This window comes from Gambusia affinis, linkage group LG10 (assembly GCF_019740435.1).
Source record: "Gambusia affinis linkage group LG10, SWU_Gaff_1.0, whole genome shotgun sequence".
Taxonomy (NCBI): Eukaryota; Metazoa; Chordata; class Actinopteri; order Cyprinodontiformes; family Poeciliidae; genus Gambusia; species Gambusia affinis.
Genome location: NC_057877.1, coordinates 4,867,550 through 4,889,065, shown reverse-complemented (window position 1 = coordinate 4,889,065; position 21,516 = coordinate 4,867,550). Strand labels below are relative to the sequence as shown.

The 21,516-nt window shown below is 39.5% G+C and overlaps 1 protein-coding gene across 2 annotated transcripts in view; it reads left to right on the top strand.

Moving 5' to 3' along the window:
- tmem131 (transmembrane protein 131) overlaps positions 1-21,516 on the top strand; it is a 36,502-nt gene that overhangs the window by 639 nt on the left and 14,347 nt on the right. For both annotated transcript variants that reach the window (XM_044128846.1, XM_044128845.1), the window contains exons 2-21: positions 2,578-2,639; positions 2,795-2,835; positions 6,628-6,696; positions 8,549-8,669; positions 11,973-12,089; positions 12,163-12,285; positions 13,174-13,254; positions 13,341-13,491; positions 13,578-13,634; positions 14,224-14,285; positions 14,374-14,482; positions 14,930-15,038; positions 15,139-15,292; positions 15,368-15,538; positions 16,866-16,976; positions 17,340-17,474; positions 20,179-20,283; positions 20,389-20,475; positions 21,040-21,192; positions 21,299-21,374. In XM_044128846.1, coding sequence (XP_043984781.1) covers positions 2,578-2,639; positions 2,795-2,835; positions 6,628-6,696; positions 8,549-8,669; positions 11,973-12,089; positions 12,163-12,285; positions 13,174-13,254; positions 13,341-13,491; positions 13,578-13,634; positions 14,224-14,285; positions 14,374-14,482; positions 14,930-15,038; positions 15,139-15,292; positions 15,368-15,538; positions 16,866-16,976; positions 17,340-17,474; positions 20,179-20,283; positions 20,389-20,475; positions 21,040-21,192; positions 21,299-21,374 — 2,094 coding nt within the window. The remainder of the gene's footprint in view (positions 1-2,577; positions 2,640-2,794; positions 2,836-6,627; positions 6,697-8,548; positions 8,670-11,972; positions 12,090-12,162; positions 12,286-13,173; positions 13,255-13,340; positions 13,492-13,577; positions 13,635-14,223; positions 14,286-14,373; positions 14,483-14,929; positions 15,039-15,138; positions 15,293-15,367; positions 15,539-16,865; positions 16,977-17,339; positions 17,475-20,178; positions 20,284-20,388; positions 20,476-21,039; positions 21,193-21,298; positions 21,375-21,516) is intronic.

Here is a 21,516-nt window from a genome sequence, read left to right as displayed (position 1 = left end):
CCGACATGTTGGTTTGTAAGTGGCCTTTTAAACGCTCCTATGGGCGACGCTAGCTTCCTTCGTTCTGTGCTTGCTGTCATACCCTCCATATAAGGCTAAGTGAAGCTAACTCTACATTTGAGAGAAGTCTGAAAAGGTACGAAGCTGCCTCTTAGCACCACTGCTAATACTAATTTTAGCTTTAAACCTGTCACTGTATGACCTGAAAGCACTGGAATGAAGACATGTCAGAGTGGCGAAATAGTCCTGGCACGGCAGGAAGGTGACTTCCTCATACCGAGTCATGTCTGAGGTGAGACAGTCAGAGTTTTACTTTGTAAACGTGGCTCCTCGGTTTGACTCTTGACCCTCTCCCGGGTTCAGGTTGGGACGGACGGTTCGGCCCACAGGCTAAATGACAGTCCGGTTGTTATTTACCCAGCCGGGTTGCGGCTCGCTGCGGTCATATCATTTCATGTCAGGTCAGAGACGGGCGGACAGGTGACATCCACTGTCAACATCAGCTGTGGAAACTTTGAAACGTGCCCTGTTACTGTTTACACTGCTTCCACAATCCAGAGAAAACCTCTTCCAACCTCTCGATATTTGACTGCTTGAACTTGTTCATGCCTGTTATGCTACACTAAAAGTTGTAAATCCACGGTTTTAAACTGTGGCACAAGTTCAGCTGGTTGTTGGGCTTTGGGAGCCTTTAGAAATGCTGGATTATTTGCAATGCAAATGAATTAGCCATGATGTGGAGCTGTGAAGTGGCAAAAAGAGGATTTAAGCAGGTCGAAATTTGCTTCAACTGAAAATGCAGTGGAGAAAAATTTATAACAGAGCCTCACTAAAGTTAAAATTTGGGATCTGGGAATAATGTCAAACCTAATGTAACCCTTTGCGCTAGCTCAAAAAGTTTTAGGGAAGTTGTATCACATTTATTTAACAAATCTCATCTTCAAAACTGTACGGAAATGGTTTTCATGGCCATTTTGGATGCCGAGTTCTGTTTTGGTGAGGAACCGCCAACTTTCCAACTCGGGAATACCAACTAAAAGAACCAGCCATTAGCTTTTCCAACTTCGCCTAACAACAAACGGACACACTGTTGTGTTAAAATATCTTTCGGAGTGGTGATACTTGACCAACAAGGCAATAAAACTGGTTTTAAGAAGAAAAACTATCTTTACATGCTTGCTCCCACCCTCTGTCCGAAGAGGTGAGGTGTGATTTATTTATTTTTTGAAAATACACAAAGTCTTTAATCTGAGATGCTACCTTTGCACTCCTGGGATTTTGTTGACCTCTGGAGGGTTTCAACTCCAAGCCACATCGTGTTTCCACCCTGAGCGTAGGCTGGCATGAGGTTCTCACAGTGTGATGACCTTAATTAAAAATACCACAGTTTCAGCAATACTAACACAAACATTTCAACATAAATTATTATACTTAGGGATAATACATTTCTAATTTTATTTATTACATGGGATTGACACACAGATGAAGCCAAATGTAGAAAAAAAGTCACTTTTTAATGGGTTTTTTTGTTGTTGTTGCTGCCTTTCTTTCTTTTCTTCTTTTTTAATTCCTGGTCTTAACTTGGTAAAGCTAAGTTAAGCTAACGCCCAGATCATTCACACACACACACACACACACACACACTTGCTGCACTGTTTGTTTAGTACAGTTACTAAGAAATGTCACAACATATCTTGGGATCAGTGGATGAAACTGTGTGATCTGCAAATTTTTAAAGTGATTAGTGTTGAGTTACAAAAACATGATGCAACATACTCTGATTAAGTTATTTATTTTTTATTTTTTGGTAAATTCAATCTTTCTAGGAAGGAAATGTGTCCAGATGTCAGTGAGAAGGTGGACACAGTAAAGACATCTGACCAGCAGAGTTTGGACTTCAGGCTTAATTTGAGGGAATCCCATCGCAGTTGAAATAAAAGATGTCCGCCTCTCTAAAGCCTTGTTGATAGCAGCGCCATTGTAAAGGATTTACTACCTTTTTCACAACCCGACACCTTATAACATCCAGAAATAGACGCGCGGCGCAGGCACATCGTTCGGAGGGGCTGTCCTCGGTTCAAAACCTGTGGCTGAAGCCAAACGTTCCCCCACCCTGAGCAGATATGGAGCGTGAATCTTTTAAGAGAGCTTTAAATTACCTTTGCAAGAAATTACAACCAGTGGCTCAGGGAGGTAGACGGACTGAGCGGAAAATGTTCTCATTTGTCAATAAGGAAATGCGAGCGGTTTCACAAAGCTATTTTTACATGACATCTAATTCTGCTTTTCTGTCGCCAGAGTTTGAAATTGTCTTCTTCTATTTATATGTTCGGTTCTTTGCATTGCAAATAAGCTTTTTTAAAAAAAAATATATATATCTACTATTGCAGCACAATCAAATGACACCATGTTTTGAGCTTTTTTTTATTAGTTATTTTTTTTAAGGTAACGTTTGATTTTATTAGCTTTGTTAGTTGGTAAATGTACAGAGATGAAAAGCTGCCCTTCTAACTATGATGGTGGTGTAAATAAAGCTAATCGGGTGTTTTGTTTTGTTTTTCCTTATGTTTTTTACAGCATTCATTCAGTCAGACACAATTCTAGAGGTTCTACATTTTGGTGAGGGAAGCCTTTTACAGGTAAGGCCTTTCATTTCCATCCATCATCTGAATGTTAACAGGATTATCAACCTGATTAAGAAACACTAAGTTTGCACGCAATGCAACTGGCAGAGCCTCTGACTAAATAATCATGTTTTATGATAATTACTTCACATGTGATTTTTATCTTGCAGGGAGAGTCTGACATTGATTTTAGTTTATATCATCAACAGAGGTAAGACATGTTTCTACTTTTGCTTTCTAATGATGCGTTTAAGCTTTAAAGCAAGAACTGGACGCACAAGTTTGACATTTTTTCAGCTTTTTCTATAATCCAAGCTGTCAGAATACTACAAGAAAGCTCAAATATTTACATGCATCCCCTGTAGATCTGGAGTAAATGTGCTTTAGTAAGTTGGACCTGTTGTATCCATTTGCAAAACCAGTTCTGTTGTTTGTCTTTGTCCTGTTGGAAAACCTCCTTGTCTTTTAAAGTCTTGCCATTTGTTTTGAGGTTAAGTTGATGAATTTGCTGTCATCCTTTTGTATTTCATGCTACTGATGCAATGTCACTGTACACCTGACAGCAAAACAACCCCACAGCATGATGCTGTCACCACCTTACCTGACAGTCGGAACGGTGTAACTTTTAAAGACATTACCAAATATATAGGCAACCAAGCTGGAAGGAGTCGGTCTTCTCTGAGGCTCAATGTGCTCTCACAATACGGGTGGAACTGGTTTCCCGTTAATTTGACATTTGAACTGTATTGATATATTTGATTAAAATGCGGCAGAATTAGCAAAAAGGCTATTTTTCATCAGTTGCTGATGGACAATAAGTAATTTGTCTTGCTTAAAACAAAGGTTAAAATGACCTGACACAAGTTTTGTCAATAAATACAATAATCAGTACAAACAGTAAGTACAAAAATAAAAGAAGCTGCAACACAATTAATATAAAAAGTATTTTAAGTTCATGTCAGATTTAATCCTTGTTTGTTCCTGCACTGCATTTAATCATTCCATCTTATTTCTTTTTTTTGTTTTTTTTTTTTTGTTTTACGACTGAGTGATTTTTATACAATTAAATTAGTTTGAAATAGATAAAGCATTTTAAGATTCTGGAAGAGGATGAGCTGCTTACCTTGCATGGAAACGTGTGGACGATGCTTTGATGGTGACAGAAAATCGACCAATTAAAATGAGCCACGAGTGGAACAGGAAGAGTGGTCGGATATCCAGCCAGAAAGATGTCACAGGGTTTTTGAAAGCTAAAATGAGTGTGTGAGAGAGAGGTGCAGCTTGCTACAGGAGACTCATCCAAATGTTAGTGTGTGCATATGTTTGTGTGGATTTTGGAAAATCCGCCCTAAATTTAAGAGTCAATAAACATGAAACTGTTCTTGTTTTAAAAAAGAATCTAATTGGATGTGTTGATTTGATGTTCATGACGCTCGGTGGGGAAAGAACAGTAGAACTGAAATGTGTTTACATTAGAGAAGCACCGATCCGATATTTATATCTGTATGGGTGCCAATATTTTACAGAATTCTACGTCGGGTATCTATGACAATGTGTCCGATCCATAAGGGCAGATCTATTCTACGCTTTATTCTGTTTACATTATAGCTAGAATTTCTATTTGCACTTACAGAACCATTGAAAGGTTCGTCGCAGTTTATTTTCACAGATTACCAAAGTAGTCAGCTTATTGTTTTTGATAGTTTCTTTATTATTTATTTTCCGTTGGCTGTTTCACTCCTAATGGCAGAGCAAATCAAAGTTGTTCTAACATTTGACCAAGCTTGTGAAACGATCTCGTATAAATATATTTTTCTTGATTGCACTCAGTTGTGATCTGTTGTTACCAAGCGCAAAGGCCGCCTGCCGTACACTTGACTATTCCCCCGTTCTTATAATGTGACTAACGTTAAATAGCTGCTGGTGTAGCTGGGCAGAGACGGGATACTTTTAATAGCGAGGTGCGACAGTATGGGGCAACCGACAAGTCAAAATTGCTACATATAGTGAGCTGCAAGCTTTCAGTCACCCGTCTGGCCAAAGCGCAGCGAGCTCTCCTCTATTCTCAGAACGGGTCCAGCAGGGCAGAGCTGTGACTCGCAGGATCTCTCCACCGTACTCGGTGTGTGAACACAAACATGGCAGACAGTGGACGGCTTTGGGGAAGTTTGCCTTGTAGTCACTGTCGTAACATCCCTCAGTCGTATGCTGTTTGAACTACAGTGAGTCTCTTTGCAGTTGGACGCTGCACTGATTTTTAGGTTTAGTTTTTTTTTCTTTCTTTCTTGCATTGTGCATCTTCTGGGTGTGATTTGTTATGACGGGGTGTGTGTGTCCAACAGATAGAGCGGTGCTCAAACTTGAAAACGCCTCTCCATCATGGCTGGCAGGAAGCTTGTAAAACGTAGCTGACTTGTGGCTTCATGTTTCTGTTTTTGTGGTCTGCAGCCGTTGCAGTTACGCGTACCCGGCATGCATCATCTGCACTTGTGTTTGTTCCCTGTGCAAGGAGGGTTCACTGTGTGCAGCTATGTTAAAGTCCATAAAGTCATTATCTCGTGGAATCATAGTACGAGTGCTGACTGAGGCGTGTCAAAGGAGTGTTTTGAATTTTTTCTTTTTTTTTTTTTTCTTTTTTAAGACTCACACTTCCTCATTTACTTCACCATGTTGAGCTCAGGAATCAGTTTGTGTAAAGCAGCATTTCCTCTTCCTCTGGAATGACTGTATTTAACATATAATATGCATGTTTCCTTTTATGCATATTTTTTTTTATGCACAAGGATTATCAACCACACCTTGGTGTTATTGACCAGTGGATGTAATAAGCCTGCATCAGGTCAAACCTGCTGATGTGTAGGACTACCGTATTTGCATTAGCAAAAGAATCTGTCCTTGGTGGCTCTGGGACCAAAACTGGCTCCAGCCCAGGGGCCCAAACCCTTGTAAGTCTGGCCCTAGTGAAGACAATGAATACTTTTGCAAGGCACTGCAGGTCATAGAGGAAGAGCCTCTGCTCTCTCAGCTCTGAAGCGCTGAGAAAAATGTAGCCACTGCAAGCTATTTTTCTTCCTTTTTTTTTTTCTCCAAAACTCTTGTCAGCAGTTGTGATATTAGCGGCACAAAGCGGCGACAGGCTCTAGGTGACGGTTCATCCCGTAGGAACATTGAATCTTGGCACATTCTGTCTCCCCGGGGATGTAAACCCATCCCGCCTCGGAATATCCCGGCTATTGGAGCGCTGCGCTCCGGCTTTTGTCTGCTCTTGTAAGCAAAGGCTCGGTGGTAAAAGAAGGTGAAACGGATCTCCAGCAAATTGTCCGACTGCAGGGCGGCGTTAACGCAATTAGGCGAGTTATATAAACCCGAGCGTGTTCCTTTGTAATTTCAATGTGAGACGGTATAATTAGGGGAGCGCAGTTGGATTAAATATTTGCCTCGGATGGGGAATCTTAGTCATAGATGAATTAGTCATATATGTGGCAAGATGAACACATGATGTTCAGCTCCTGCTAAATGAGCCGACGTTCAGCTGACTGCCACGTCTGCCATCTCTGAACTTCCTTTTGCATGAGATTTACATAAAGGCTCACATTTCACGTTTCTGTTGTGTACTTCCTCCCTCCCGCGGGGGGGAGCCGCCCCTCTGTCCATTGTTTAGATACACCTGTCGCCGGACAAGTTCTGTGAGTTTTACAGCCCCAAAGCAATTCTGTCTAGAGAAGCACCACAACCTGAAATTGACACTGAAAGCTCCTTCCATCCTGCTTCTTTTCTCTTCTTTTTGTTGTTGTCATTTTCCAAGTTTCATGAAGACTTTGGACATAGACATGGTGTGCTGCGGATGGGAAGGGATCCATTGTATTATTTACGTCCTAAAAAGAGCAAAAACCAGGAGTTCGTTGCTCATCTAGTCTCTCTAACTTTTGAACTGAGCCCAAAGCATGGATATTGCTGTGGCTTGCCTGCTCTTGTTGCTGTCACACCTTCCCGTCTCTTGCAGCACGTCCCCGCACCGAGGGAACTGCCGACCTATACGATTTGAACCTCCAATGCTAGACTTTCATGAACAGTGAGTATTTTATTTTTTTTTATCTTTCTTTAATCTTAAGCCTGTTAGTTTGGCATAGTTTGCTTCAGGTTTGTTTTCATTCATGCAGGGTGCCTGTGCGTCCTTTAAATTCATGTATTTAAAATGAAGGGATTAAAATGTCTTTAAAGTCATAAAAAAATATTGAAGTTGGCCTTAAATACTTTAGTCAGACGTCTTAAATTTTTCCTGGCGGAAATATTTGAGTTTTGTTTCTCATTGGTTTTTTTTGTTTGGAAAAATATACCCTTGCTAGCTAGCTAAGTAGCTTTTTTTTTTTTTTCCCCTATCATGCGTAAGTGCAGTTTTATCTCCATTTTGCCGGACATTGTTTGTTTTTGCCGCTGGTTCACTTCTGTTGCTGAGCCATTCAAGGCGAGGCGCATTCTGCAAAAAGCAAAACATTTAGGCTAGACACTAAGGGGGGTGAAGACTTTAGAGAGCCATAGATGGTGTGAGAAACACAAACTAGCTGCTAACAGCTACAAACAGATCCTAGAGATGCCAGTTTTTGCTATGCTTGGTTACAATACAGCAGGAACCATCCCTTACATTTATATTTTTTTTCTGCCTTTGATTTAATTCAAGGTGATATTAAAACCGTTTTAAAGGCTTAAATTTAAATCAGCTAATGTCCACTGAAATCATGTTTGCTTTGCTGGTAAGATGATCTAAATCCTTTTTTCTCGTTGATCTCTGGATCGCCCCGAAGAAAACAAGCTAACTCCACAGCCAATGAATAGCTTCAACTACTCACTAGATCACATACTCGTCTGATTGTGGGATCATACATCCGTGTTCTTTAAAATACATATTTCCTAGTTGAGGATTCAGGAAACTCGCTTGGAAACACACAGGTTTGTTTTCATTCATACACATATTTCATTCAGCCCACTTATCAGGTCTGAAAGTTTTCATCAGAGCGTAGGATGGAAAGATCCAAGAAGTTTGTCCATTTGACCTCCCATAACGACCTTCTGGGCATGGCTGGATTTCTGCTGAAGCTGAAAATGACCTTGTCTGATTTCTGTGGGAGGGAAAGTGATTAAAACACCACAAGAGCTGCACTTGATTTTCATATTGTGCCATTTTCATATCAGCGGCTGGCTGCCCGACAGGTTGTAAATCAAAAGAGTCCTATGGTGTGGTGTGAACGATGTTTTAACAACTTGGAGACAGTAACTCGGTGGTGTCGAATCCTGTCTCCACAAGATGTTGCGTCTCTTATTTTGTTTTAAGTAGTTAACACAAACGACCTCTTAAAGTTCAAACATGTGGACACTGTTTTAGAGTTTTGTTTTTCACAGTTATTCACTACTTTTTTTTTTTTTTTTTTACAAAAGATGCAATGAGGAAAGAAAGACATTTAGCACAATTGGACAACTTTCAGGCTGAACTAAAAGTAAAAAATGTTTTTGTTAGAGTACCATGGTTGAGAATTTCCACACCTTATGGACAGAAATAATCTTGGTTGTAAAAGTTGTGATTGTGTGGAAAAAGACCAAAACTTTATTTTCTAACTGTTTTCTGGCGTTTATTCAGGCGCACTAGTTTCTGAAAGATGCTAATCTTTTTGTCTTTGCATTAACATGTTAGTGGGACCCTATTTTGTTAATAATAATTGACTTGTATCTATAACAATATTCCCAGTGCTTACTTATGTGAAGAGAACTGGTTAAAATCAGCACTGGTAGGTTAAAACTTTGTGGAAACCAGGAATGTGAAATCTGCAGTCAGGTTTCAGTTCTTTTCCGTCTGACCTTTGTGTTTTTTTTCCCACAGTGGTGATTTTGAAAACCTGCACTTACACAAACCTTCTCGTCTTCCTTCACAGGCCGGTTGGAATGCCAAAAATGGAGAAAGTTTATTTACATAATCCTAGCTCAGAAGAAATTAGTTTGATATCAATATCAGCAACAACAGCACATTTCCACGCCTCCTTTTTTCAGAATAGGGTAAGTAGTCGGCACTTTTTAAATCGATTTTTCTTTTTTTTTTCTTTTTGCTGTTGTAAATCTGATAAATATAACAAGTTATCTGCTAACGGAAGGAAAATCATCCCTGTTCATCTTCAGTCATGTTGTCTCATCACACTGTTGCTTAACGCCTGCAGTTCAAAAGTTATGTTGCAGCCAAATGGTTCATTTCTGTGAGATCTTTGTTTTCCCTGCTTTGTTTGCTGTAAACTAGTGAGCACCATGCGTGTAGACGCAGAGAAATGTGAAAAATGCTAACATAGGGCACGTGTGCTCATCCATGGGAATTGTAGTCCTGAAGGGCCATTTGTGGCCCCTGGACTGATTTTGTGCAGCCTGCATCCTTTTTTTTTTTTTCCCCAACAAACAATTGTCTGCTTTACTCATTTAGCTAAAGTATTTGAATTTTATTTATTGTTTAGTAGATTAAAAAAAGTCTCAGAAGATTAAAGTCATAAATCTGGGGAAAAAGTAAATGTTTTTTTTTCTTTCCCCGTTTCCCCGCGGTCCCTTTATGTAGGTTTTTGGTGAGGAAAATGCTTGGACATCTCTGTCCTGAGCTTTTTATGAAGGCGGGATGACGAGCTGTTTAACACACAATGAATGACTGAATAATGGGAGGAAGAAAAGAAGCAGAACCAAGTGACTCATGGTTCAGGCTTTAAAGCTTAGCTCATAGCGATACTCTGTGAATCATTGAATTTCTAAAGCAGTTTGTCCTTTTATTGTGTAATTGTTAATGAAACAAGAGGAGACATCATTTCGCTGGCTTTGTCAACAGATCAGTGCGAATTGGTTCAATAGAAATCCAGAAACATGAAATCCACACTCCAACAGCAGGTCAACGTTTAACACAACTTATGGAAAATAGTCAGAATTCAGATTCCTGGTTGGTAAAATGTTGCATATCCACTGCTGCTGCTGCTGTAGCAGAACAATGACTTCACATCTTATTTTTGTCTTCATTGCTTTGCTTTTCTTCATTAGCAGCATCAGCAGCAAAACACTTCCACTCTGAGATAACACTGAGATATCAAAGAAACTTAGTGGCATTTCTGGAACTCTGTAGTAGGAAGGAAAACTTCTACATTTCTGGAAGCGTGTTCTCGATAAAGGGAAACAACTGATTTTTTATTTTATTTTTGTCTCCACTTTCAGTCTTTGTTTTCTTTTTATTTTCAGTGACTTCTTCCCTGTAATTGTTTTATTTGTTGCAGTTTAGTCGCCAATAAAACTGGGAAGACCTTTGTGGTTGGAACGAAATGTTTTTGAGGGTTTCAAAAAAGAGGGAGAGCGAGACAAGCTGGTTCAGTTTTCAGTGGTTTGCTGCTTGCCTCCCATGTAGTTTTTTTTTTTTTTTTTTTTTTTTTAAATACTCGCATACCAAGCAGATGTTTCATCTAAAATACTCTCTGGCTCTCCGGCAGTCTGTGGCGGCTCAGAAACATTCGCATGCTGGCCGTTTTCTTCCTGCTGCTGTTTTGTTTTGTTTTTTTTTGGGGGAGGGAGGTTTGTGTTAAGACACAAGTTGATGACGGCACAGATTAGGAGCACGGGGATTTTTATTGCACGACCATCAAAAACGGTTTATTTCACCTTCACACCGTTCGTTTTGTTCCAGATGACTGGAGCTTATGACCTCCAGTCAAATTACACACTTTACCACATTTTCTAACAGTGGATAAGTGAGAAAATCTCGTAAATTACCAGTTTGTCAAAGCAGCTACTTAACATCGTACATTATTTACATCATTTCGCCAAACAGAGTGAGTTAAAACAGTTCTTGAATGAAGTATTTTCTTCTTCTTGGTCACAAAGTAGAGGTTTTGTTAAACAGCAAGGGTTTCACAGTTCCGGTTCCACAGTGCCGACTTTTGTCTGATCAAGGGTTTCAAGTGAAAGTTGTGATTGTCGAGTTGTCCACATCAGGGCTCGGCAACCTTAACGAGCCAAAGAAACGTTCCTGCCCCGAGTCCGGCTGAATAAAACTCGTTTAGAGCCACAAACGTCAAAGGAAGTTTCGACGAAGAGAACGAGAAAACTCTCGTTTTTGATCAACATTTCCCACAGGAAACCACATTTCTGTTTCTATTTTTAGACTTTAAAACAAATTCAAACTTGAAAAGCTTTGCAGAAAAAAAGAGGTTGGAGACATTTTCTTGGAAGTTGTTGATATAACTATGTTTTTCTTAAAAAATAAAAATAATAAAGCTTAGTTTTCAACTGAATGACAAAAAATCTAAAGAATATACCTGGGACTTTTAGTGGCTTTCTGTTACAGAGGTTCAATGCAATTATTCCATAAAAACAATCCTACTAGAACATGCATCTGCAGAAACATTAGTTAGTTATTTATCATTTTTAGTTAAAATACAGACCAGACCCCTGCTATAAATGTTAGTTTGTGAATCACAGAATTATAATTGTAGCTTTATAATATTTTACTACAGTGTTTAGTAAAAGTAATGACCATTAAATTGTTGTTTTTATTTAATTATTTTAATAATAATAATGACATTGTGCTAGTCTGGTTTTACATTTGCATATCATCATTCTCACATCTGTGCTGCTGGGATCACATGATCTGGTCGTGTGTGTCGCATCAGACTGCAAATGATCATCGGTGGATCTGATGTGCTTGATTTGTTGTTGCTTATTCTCTAAAACTAACAAAATATTAAAAATATTATTGTAAAGATTCTGTTTTGTTACCATTCGGTTGCTTGTTCTTGGTAATGTTGGTTATTCGGAGCATAAGGTTTTTGTGGCGTTTTTGAGAAACTTGAGACACTTTCAAATAATCTGCACTGTTGATCAAATGTACGTCTTAAATAAGGCTAATTTTGAAAAAAAAAATTAATGGGTTTCCTTTTTAATGGAAGACGCAAAATTGAGGAAAAGGGGTAAAAATAAAAACCCTAAAAAACACTGCTGCTGTCTGCACACTCCAGAACCAGAGACGTCTCCTTTAAGATGGATTTTGTGCCGTTTGGTGCACCGTATCTTAACTCCATCAAACTGAAACATGATGTTGTTGTGAGAGCAGACTTTGTAAATGGCTCTTTTCTCGGAAACCTGCAGCAGAAACCCACAATCACCACCACCATCATGCTAAAGTTAGCATGTGGCGTTTACAGCACCGACGGTTTTCATAGTGAATATTGCGTTGCCTGCGGTTATGATTTTGTGGGTTATTATTTCATCTGATGCATAAAGGATGATTTTTGTGTGTGTGTGTGTTTTTTTAACGTGTATCCTCCCATTCTTCTGTTCTTCCTGTAGATAATTCCTCCAGGAGGGAACACATCTTTTGATGTCGTGTTTCTTGGTCGAGTTGTTGGAAATGTAGAAAACACTTTATTTATTAATACGTCACATCATGGAGTGTTTACATACCAGGTAGAAACAGAACAACCTCTCACTAAAGTTAGTTTTTACTACGCCACTTATTCTGCCTCTCCGTCTCCTTCAGGTTTTCGGGGTCGGCGTCCCGAACCCCTACAGGCTGCGGCCCTTCATCGGGGCCCGGGTCCCTGTGAACAGCAGCTTCTCCCCTCTAATAAACATTCACAACCCATACAGTGAACTGCTGCAGGTAATTTAAAGAGATTCTTTCAAACGCTTTGAGCCTTTTCACAGTGTGTCACTTTATACCCACAAACCTCAATGTGATCATTTGATCTATAAACCAAAGTTATTTTGATCTTCTACATAATATAACTCAAGCGATTTGATATTTAAGTCGTTTTCTATTCGTACTCAAATCAGTCTAATCACAGACCAGAGTCCAGTCTACCAAATGATTCCTCGCTATCAGGCCTCTGCAGAGCTAAAGGTTGCTGTGTCATTTGATTGAGGTGTGTTGGAGAAGGGCGTCACCGAAAAGTCCTGATATAGTCCAGTGGTGTCCAAAGTCAGTCCTGGAGGGCCGGCATCCTGCATGTTTTAGTTCTCTCTCTGGTTTAACGCACCTGGATCAAATTATAGCTCATTAGAAGAACATCGACATTATATGCATTTCGATTGATCTTTTTAAAATGAAATAAAAACACAGCTGAATTTCCCCATTGTGGACCATTAAGGTTAGGAGGATGACGGTGTAGCATGATTTTTTTTTTTATTGACTTATCGTGTGAATAAACTTAATTCAAGTTTCATTTCAATTGTGTTTCTTATTTAATGGAAACACTGAAATAAATTTTTCCTTTTACATTAGCGGAATGTCGACAAAGTTTTGCGTACGTTTGTAATGAAAACAGAGTTATTGCATTTTCATTTGTTAAGAGTAATGGAAATCATCTAGCACCACAAATACGCACCATGTTCTGGTCTTTGGGTGAAAATTACAATAAAATAACTTAAAGTTTTGTACTTGTGGCGTGACAAAATGTGAAAAGGTTTAACAAGGTCCAAATACTTCCTTACATGGTGAATCTGCACCCACTTTCTGGATCAGTTTGGGATGTTGCCGTACTTTGTTCAGGTGGTGGAGATGTACTCCAGTGGAGGAGATCTGCATTTAGAGCTTCCCACTGGCCAACAAGGAGGCACCGGAAAGCTTTGGGTGAGTCCCTCTTCTGGATGCAACCTTTTATTTTATTTTTTTATCAACTTTTTATCTCATTGGCGCCAACCTCTTCCGCCTTCCAGGAGATTCCTCCTTTCGAGACGAAGGGGGTGATGAGAGCCAGCTTCTCTTCGAGAGACGCGGACAACCACACGGCTTTCATCAGGATCAAAACCAACGCTCCAAATGAGGACCAGTTCATCATCCTCCCGGTTGAGGTGGAGGTCACGTCAGGTCCGCTTCTGAATCTTTTTAATCCAGAATTCATCCATCCACCTCCCGCATCGCCGTAACCCTTTGATTTTAATCACTATTCGCAGCTCCCGGTATATACTCCTCCACAGAAATGCTTGACTTTGGAACGCTTCGATCACAAGGTACGTGGAGTTACGGGAAAACGCTTTTTGCAATTGTCGCAAGTAGGGAGGCACCGATCCACATTTTTCACGTCAGATACCGATATCAGAGGTCAACACTGGCCGACAGCGATCCATTACAGAGCTGAACTGACTCAAAAGGTTTCTTCTCTTTTAAACCGCAGACATAAATGTACTGAATTATCAATTTATTTACTAACTTTGCACCAGTACAGCACATTTAAATACACCAACAGCTTCACAAGCTTGGTCAAACATGTAAAAACAAATTTAATTTGTTCATTCAGTGCAATTAGGAGTGAAACAGCCAACGTAACAAAAATACCTTGGTCAATCATGCGACAAATAAACTGTAACAAACCTTTCCAATGGTTCAGAAAGTGCAATTAGGATTCTAAATGTAAAGAAGCATGACGTCGCTCAGAGCACAAAGCATAGAATTAGACTGAATAGATTCGCCCTGATGGATCAGGCACATCGTCACCGATACTCGATCTAGATTTTTTTCAATATTGGTACCGATATTAATATCAGGATTGGACCATCTCTAGTTGTAACACTGATTATCTGCTTTCTTTCCCCAACACAGATCGTCCAAAACTCCTGAACCTCCATCTTTTAAATTCGGGAACAAAAGACGTTCCTATCACAGTTCGTATTCCCGTCGCTCCCATAAAATCTTTCTCCTTGGAGACTTGCAGTAAGTGACGGGTTTTTTGTTGTTTCTTCTTCCCCTCAGAGTGTTCGCACAACACCATCAAACGAAGCCGTCACCGTAGATTTTAAAGCGGTGACGCTCAAAGCCGGAGAGAGCAGATATACTAAAGTTGCAACCATTAGTTTCGATGGTGAGTGGGTGTTTTTGTTTGCTTTTAAAGGCGAGAGTGAGCTCGTTTTTGAAAGGCTTCTAGGGCGAAGGGAAATGAAATATCATGATTTCTCTTGCCGTCTGCATGCACCAGTTTCACTGACCAATTAAGGAAGTAGAGCATGATGTGAGTTTCCTGAAAAGTGATCAGAAATGTGTCTGGGTTTGGTTCTTTGTGTTTAAAATGGTTTTTTGTTGTTGTTTGTTTTTCATCTCCACTTCAAAAAATTTTATATTTATGAAGGCACCATTTTGAAAATAGTATTTTTAGAGAGTTTTTGGTCCGTTTGGACAATTTTATTCAAACTCTTGCTGAGCTAGATTTTTTTAAAATGTTTTATTTGCTATTACACAACTTCCTCTTCTGGGGCCGTGTGTCTTCTCACAGCAGGCTTATCCACTCTGTTTATCTTTGTTTTTATTGCAGCCTCAAAAGCAAGACGACCATATCAGTTTTCTGGCAAAATAACAGTGAAAGCAAAAGAAAAGACTTATTCCAAGCTTGAAATTCCATACCAGGCAGACGTTTTAGAAGGGTGAGTTATTTCTTTAAGAAACATAGTGAACTATTTTTTTTTTTTTTTTTTTAGTAGAGCTTATTTCCTTTTTTTTTTTATCTGTTTATTTTTCCCGTAGCTACCTGGGCTTTGACCACACGGCTACGTTGTTCCACATCAGAGACAGCCCTGTCGACCCAGTGGACAGAGCCATTTTCCTCACAAACGCTTTCAGCTTCGCGATCCGGATACACAACGTGTCCCTGCCGGACGAGGCCAAAATCATGTTTAAAGTGAGTGCCGGCCGAGCTGCGGTTCTCCGGGAGCCGAGGAACAAATTGTCACGAGTTCTCTCTTCCTTGTCGCAGGTGCAAAACTTCAGCACGCCCATCCTCATCCCGCCACACGAGTCCCGTTACATCTTCTCCCTCCTCTTCCGGGCAGTCCGACCCTCCATTCACATAGACAGCAATATCTTGCTGATCACAAACGCGTCCAAGTTTCACCTGCCCGTCCGGGCTTACACGGGCTTCTTAGAGGTAGGAAGACGACGTAGAAGCAGAGCGTAGCAGAGTTTCTACATTTATTAAATTAAGTAACCCCAACCCTGTGGATCTAAGCAGTGTTGAATAAACATTGATGCATTTGTGGTGAGATTGGAGAAACACCCAGCCTATATATAGTGCACAAGGTATCTTTCTAAAGTATTCATGTCTCTTAAGCTTTACGTTTTGTCACCTTATAGCCAAACACTCTTTTGTTAAGATTTGCATGACAGACAAATATTTACTAAGTGTAACGGTGTGAAGGAAAAGTTTACGTTGTTTTTGAAATCTTTTACAACTGGAGATCAGCTGGTCAGAGTCCCTGGGTAGGTGGATTTAGATATGGGTTTAATCTGGAGGAAAATCCTGCTAGAGGCTGCAAAAGAGCTGATACTGGAGATGAAGTCAAGTTTATTTGTGTAGCACATTTCAGCAGCAAGGCAGTTCAAAGTGCCTTACACCATAAAGACATCGTATAGTATCTAATTGTGACACAACCAAATAAACATTACTTTATCATCATCAAGCAAATATCAGATATATTGATCAATGTTCCGTTTACTACTAATCAAAGGCAACTTTAATCAGGTGGGTTTGTATAGGAACTCGGGTAGTTTTACAGGAAGTTTATGTATTGTATGTTAAACAAGTCTAAAAAAAGGAGACCTTGCAGTTCACTCAAATTATCTAAATATGAAAGCAGTAAAATTGTAATTAAAATATGTCAGGTTTGCTTCTGGCTTGGGCCTTTAAAGTTAATTAGTTTGATTGGATCAGGTTTGGACACAATATCTGCGTTCCTGTTACAAATGTCAGCAAAATGTTTGTCGATATTCTGCTAATGCCAAAAAGGGACAGTTTTGCTCTTGCTGTGTTTCTATTAAATAAAAAATTAAATTACAATTACAGGTGAGCAAGTTTGTTCACGTGACAGGTCGTTTAAACCTGCCGCGCCATCATCATCCTGCCACTTCCTGTCGTTTTCTTCTTGGTTTGTGTCGGTGGTACTGTCCGGTAGTTGATCGTGTGATGCGGAAAAAATGTTTCCTTTGCAGTTTTTGCAGAATAAACCAAAACCTTTCATCAAAAAAAAAATATACAGTTTTTCCAAAATGGCCGTGCTTTCATTGAGTAAATTTATTTTCGAAATGTCAAATTGCACAAATACACACACTGTCTGTGGATTTTGTTTAGGCCAGCTCTACTGTAAAGTGGAATGAATACTTTTGCAAAGCACTGTAATGAAATATAACAAATTGCTTGTGAAGTAAATGTGAAATTGTGAATTTTAATTAAAATTTTTTTTTTTTTTCTTGAACAGCCCCTTGTCCTGCCCCCGAGTGTGAAGGAGAACGTCCTGGACTTCGGCGTCCGCAGCGCCACCGACACCAGCAGCATCATATTCGTGGTCGTCAACAGCAACCCCATCGAGGTGAGCAGTCCCGTGACCTGCTGACGTAACGATTGCGACATTCTGCGGGTGTTTTTCCACCCAGGTGTCCCCCTCCCTCCCTGGGCACACGCTCCAGTTTTTGTGCTGAAGTTCGTTGTCCAACGTCCCGTTGGGTAAGACGTGTCTACATAAGCCTTTTAGGTGTTCCTGCTTGTGCTTTTCTATACTCTGAGCCCAGTGCAAGCCGTGTCGCAACACAAGCGTTTGTGCCAACAACCCCACTTCTGCAGCACTCGCTGATAAGTTGCGAGGAACATGGAGTACAGTCACACATTGTTCTGCGAAACAAATAACTGGATCCCTCGTCCAAAATCAGCCGGTTCTGTGAATTCTGTCCTGCAGCTGGAGATAAAATCCTGGCTGGTCACAGGAGACAGCCTCTTCATGGAGCTGCTGAAGACGGAGAAGGGGAACACGACAGCAGCCCTGAGTCGCCTGCAGGAGCTGCAAAACGCCTCAGCCTCGCATCACAAAACAGTGAGTTCCCCCCACCCCAAACGTTGTCCCAAACGATACCTCTGGAAGCTTCTGGGAGCTTTTCATGCCTTCACAGTGTTTTCTTTGGAATCAGTTTGGTTTGACCTCTTCTGTTTGTTTTTCGAGATAAGGCGTTATTGATCCGTCAGAGACTAAAAACAATACAAGCCATGCAAATTACAGGACCAGTTTGACATTGACGCATTGCAACCACAAAGCATGAGTGTGTGATGGAGCAACAAGCAGTGCAGTAATTGTGAAGTGGAAGGAAGCTGTTACATGGTTTAGAAATCTGTTTGCAAAAAAAAAAAAAAAAAAATCTGAAAAGTGCGGTGTGTGCTTGTATTCAGCCTCTACCAGATGTGTGAGTCAGTAAACAGCTGTGTTTAAGGCTTGCCACATTTTTTTCAATGGGATTTATTCCTTAATTTTCACTAGGCCATTCTAACAGGATTATGTTGTGATACAAATCACTCAGTTGTAGCACTGATTGTGTGTCATGGTGGCATATTGGAGCCATTTTAGATGGAGGGCGGGGAAGAAGTAGGTTCCTGTCAAAAAAGCTCAAATTTTGAGATTAATCTCAGACATTTTCTAGGAAAAACTCACATTTCCGAGCTCAAAAAGTCAAATGTATGCAAGAAAAAAACTTGGACAATTTTAGATTCATCTCAGAAATCTTCTACAGAAAACGTAGAAATTTCTGATTTTTAAAAAGTTTAAAATTTGCTAGGAAAAACTCTGAAAAAAACTTTTGAAATAAATCTCAGAAATTTTCTAAAAAAAAGTCATTAAAATTGAAGCTTCAAAAGTCAAAAACATAGAAATGTTTGAGTTTCAAAAGTCAAAAGCTTTCCACTTTTGAAACAAAATATTTCCAAATGTTGAAAGTTTTCCACTTATGAACTTTCCAGGATTTTTCTAGTAAATTTTCAAACAATTTGTTTGGAAATTTTCTCCTTTTTTTTTTTTCTATCTACAATGGGCCTAAGAAGCCATTTCAGTCATGTTTGCAGTTTATTTTTAACATGTTGGACCTCATGTTTGACGTTTCAAGTCTAGTCAGGATACAATTTCTGTATCAGCTAATATTAAACCTCAGAGATCTGTATTGGTATCGAAAGTGAACAAAGTGGATCAGTGCGTGCTGACTCCTACCTCCGTCCGCTCCTTCTGAAGCTCCTTCTGAAGCTCCTTCAAATTCTTTATAAGATTCTGCTTGACAATCCTCTCCAGGCTCCCAGTGTTCATTTTTTCCCTTACATACTTTTGCCTTCCACTCAACTTTCCAAATTTTGGAACCTTTTCATAATGCTGCAATTTTTGGGGACACTAAATTAAGGGGTTTTTATCATCTGTAATAGGTCACACAATCATCATATTTACAAGATATGCAGACGAAAAAATGAACTTGTTTTAATTTTCTGAGCTGTACTTTACATGATTGCATATTTGAAACAATGTGAAATATTTCACAGAGTATAAAACCTGTATGAAAACGAACATAAATGAGCTGAAACACAAATACACATTTGCTGACGTGTTACACAGCTGCAGCGGTGAGGCTGTTGTGACTGAGCGACAGCACCTTGTTATCTGATAGCGCTGTTGGTCTGCTTCCTTTTGAGATGAACAACTTGTGGCTACAGAAGTTCACTTCCACTGAAACCGTTTACTGTAAGCTCTGCAGTTTCTGCTATGCAAGAATTTGACACAACTCAAAGTGCTGCTTTACTGGAATAGATTTTTTTTTTCCTCTTAATGATTTGAATGTAACATTATTTAAGCCGGCGGTTTCTACAGCTCAGTTTACAACAGCAGCCTCTGTTCTTGTGTTCAGTTGCCAGTGAGGCAGAGGATGGAAAATAAATGTGAAATTAAAAGATGTCAACATATTTCACCTCTAATGACTCTTGGTAGAAGTCCAGATGTGTTTACTGCTTTAGTTGCTTTTTTTGTTTGTTTTTAAGCAACAGTTTATGAGAAAAGCCTGAAGTTACATTTATTTTTAATCTCCTGCATTAGTACTACAGATAAGCTTTTAGCTGAGAAATAGTTTAGCCTTCCCAGTAACTGTGGTGTTACTGGGACATGGTCCAGTAGGGATTTTTAACCGAAAGGTACAGCTTGTTCCTGTGGAAGCTGAGGGAAATAAATGTTTTCAGACCAATAAATTGAATTTTAAAAGAAGTTACATGTTTTCTAAAAGTAGCCGAGGTTTCGTTCTAGCGGTAAACTTACTTCTGAGAAATGCTTCTGAGTGTTATTGGTCTACAGTACTACCATGCACTGATGGAGGGTCATAATATGTTACATGTACACGTTTATGTATGAGCCATGCATCATTTCTGTCGATTTCACAATTTGGCACTGCTTTTTTTGTCGACCTAGTGCATCAAGTTTCAATACAGTATAATGGAGATTGTGGTTTAAGGTGACAAAACGTGAAAAACGAGCAGAGGTGAAAAAAACTTTTGCAAGACAAGATTAAAAACAAGGAAAGTCTCTGTTGGTGTAACTAATTAAAAAGGATTGAGATCACCAAACATTACTGTCTTTAGTGCTGACTAAAGTGATATATATAATTATTTTTTTTTTTTTATAATTTTTGCTTCATCACAAAAAGGAAACATTACACGGTAAAACGTCATATTCCTACCTCACTTTCCCAGAAAGAAATAATCATCCCTTCTTGTGTCTTCAGGTGATTCTAGCATCTGGCTATTATGCAGCTTTCAGAGTGACGTTAGTCGCCAAAGCGCTGGAGGGCGTGTACGACGGAGCCATTCACATCACAACAGATTATGAGGTTGGTTTGTGTTGTTTTTTTATTTTAGATTTTTTTTAGGGAGAAAATGGCAGCTTAAGTCATCTCTCGTGTTCACTTTCTTCTGCTTTTTTGTTATGGTTTCAGATATTGACCATCCCCGTCAAAGCTCTCATCGCAGTGGGGACATTAAACAGCTCACCCAGGCACATCGTGTTGCCGCCTTCGTTTCCAGTGAGTAACAGTCAGGATCTCTCACACGTTTGTCTCACAAAAAGGGTACGACGCTGATCGGTACATATGCAATTTGCCGTTGAGATTAAAACAAACCCTTCTTTGTCTGTAAATACAATCATGTTTTGTCAGAAAATTAATTCATCAAGAAATACAATCAGCTCAGTCCTCCACTGTATTGATGAGTCGAGCAGAAAGAACCGAGATTTTCACGTATTGTAATTATGTTTTTTTGCTGCAGATTTTTTATTTAATTTGCTGCTACTAATTAAACACTCACTAAATGAGTGCCGTTATTGCATTTTAAGCAATTAAATATTTTTTTCTTTTATAAGAAAGGATTGGATTGTTTACTTGCATATTTTAATGTATTTCTACTATTGTGTAGTAAATGCCTTAAGTGGTTAAATGAAAGACCCACAGAATGTGACAATTTTAAATCCGATTTATCAATTAATCGTCAGAAGAATCCATCAAATAATCGATTACTAAAATAATTTTTTCAGCCCCACGGTGGGTTTTGGCTGTGTGATGCGAGTCCCGTTTCTTCCGTTGTCTCCTCAGGGAAAAGTCGTTCACCAAAGCTTCAACATCCAGAGCTCCTTCACACAAAAAGTCCGGCTGCAGCAGATCCAGTCGCTGACGGAGGACATCAGGTTTTATTACAAGCGTCTGCGCAACAACAAAGATGAGCTGGAGCCAAGACGAAAATCCAAGGTAGAAAATCCTCCTCGGGATTTGAAATTGATTCTTTTGTTGCTGCTGTTGTGGACGTAAACTTATTTTTATTATTTATTTATTTTTTTTCCCCCATGTTTTCCAGGTGGCAAATATTTATTTTGACGCCAGCTTGCAGTGTGGTGATCACTGTTATGTGGGCCTGCCATTTGTGCTTAAATGTAAGTTTGGTGTGTTTGTGTGGCGTTCAAAGCTCACAAAACTGAAGCTCAGATAGATCGCCTTTCTGTCTCTATGGGGAAGCGGGATCATGTTAGCATCACTCATGCTGCGCAGTGATTTAAAAAAGAAAGTGTCACTTTT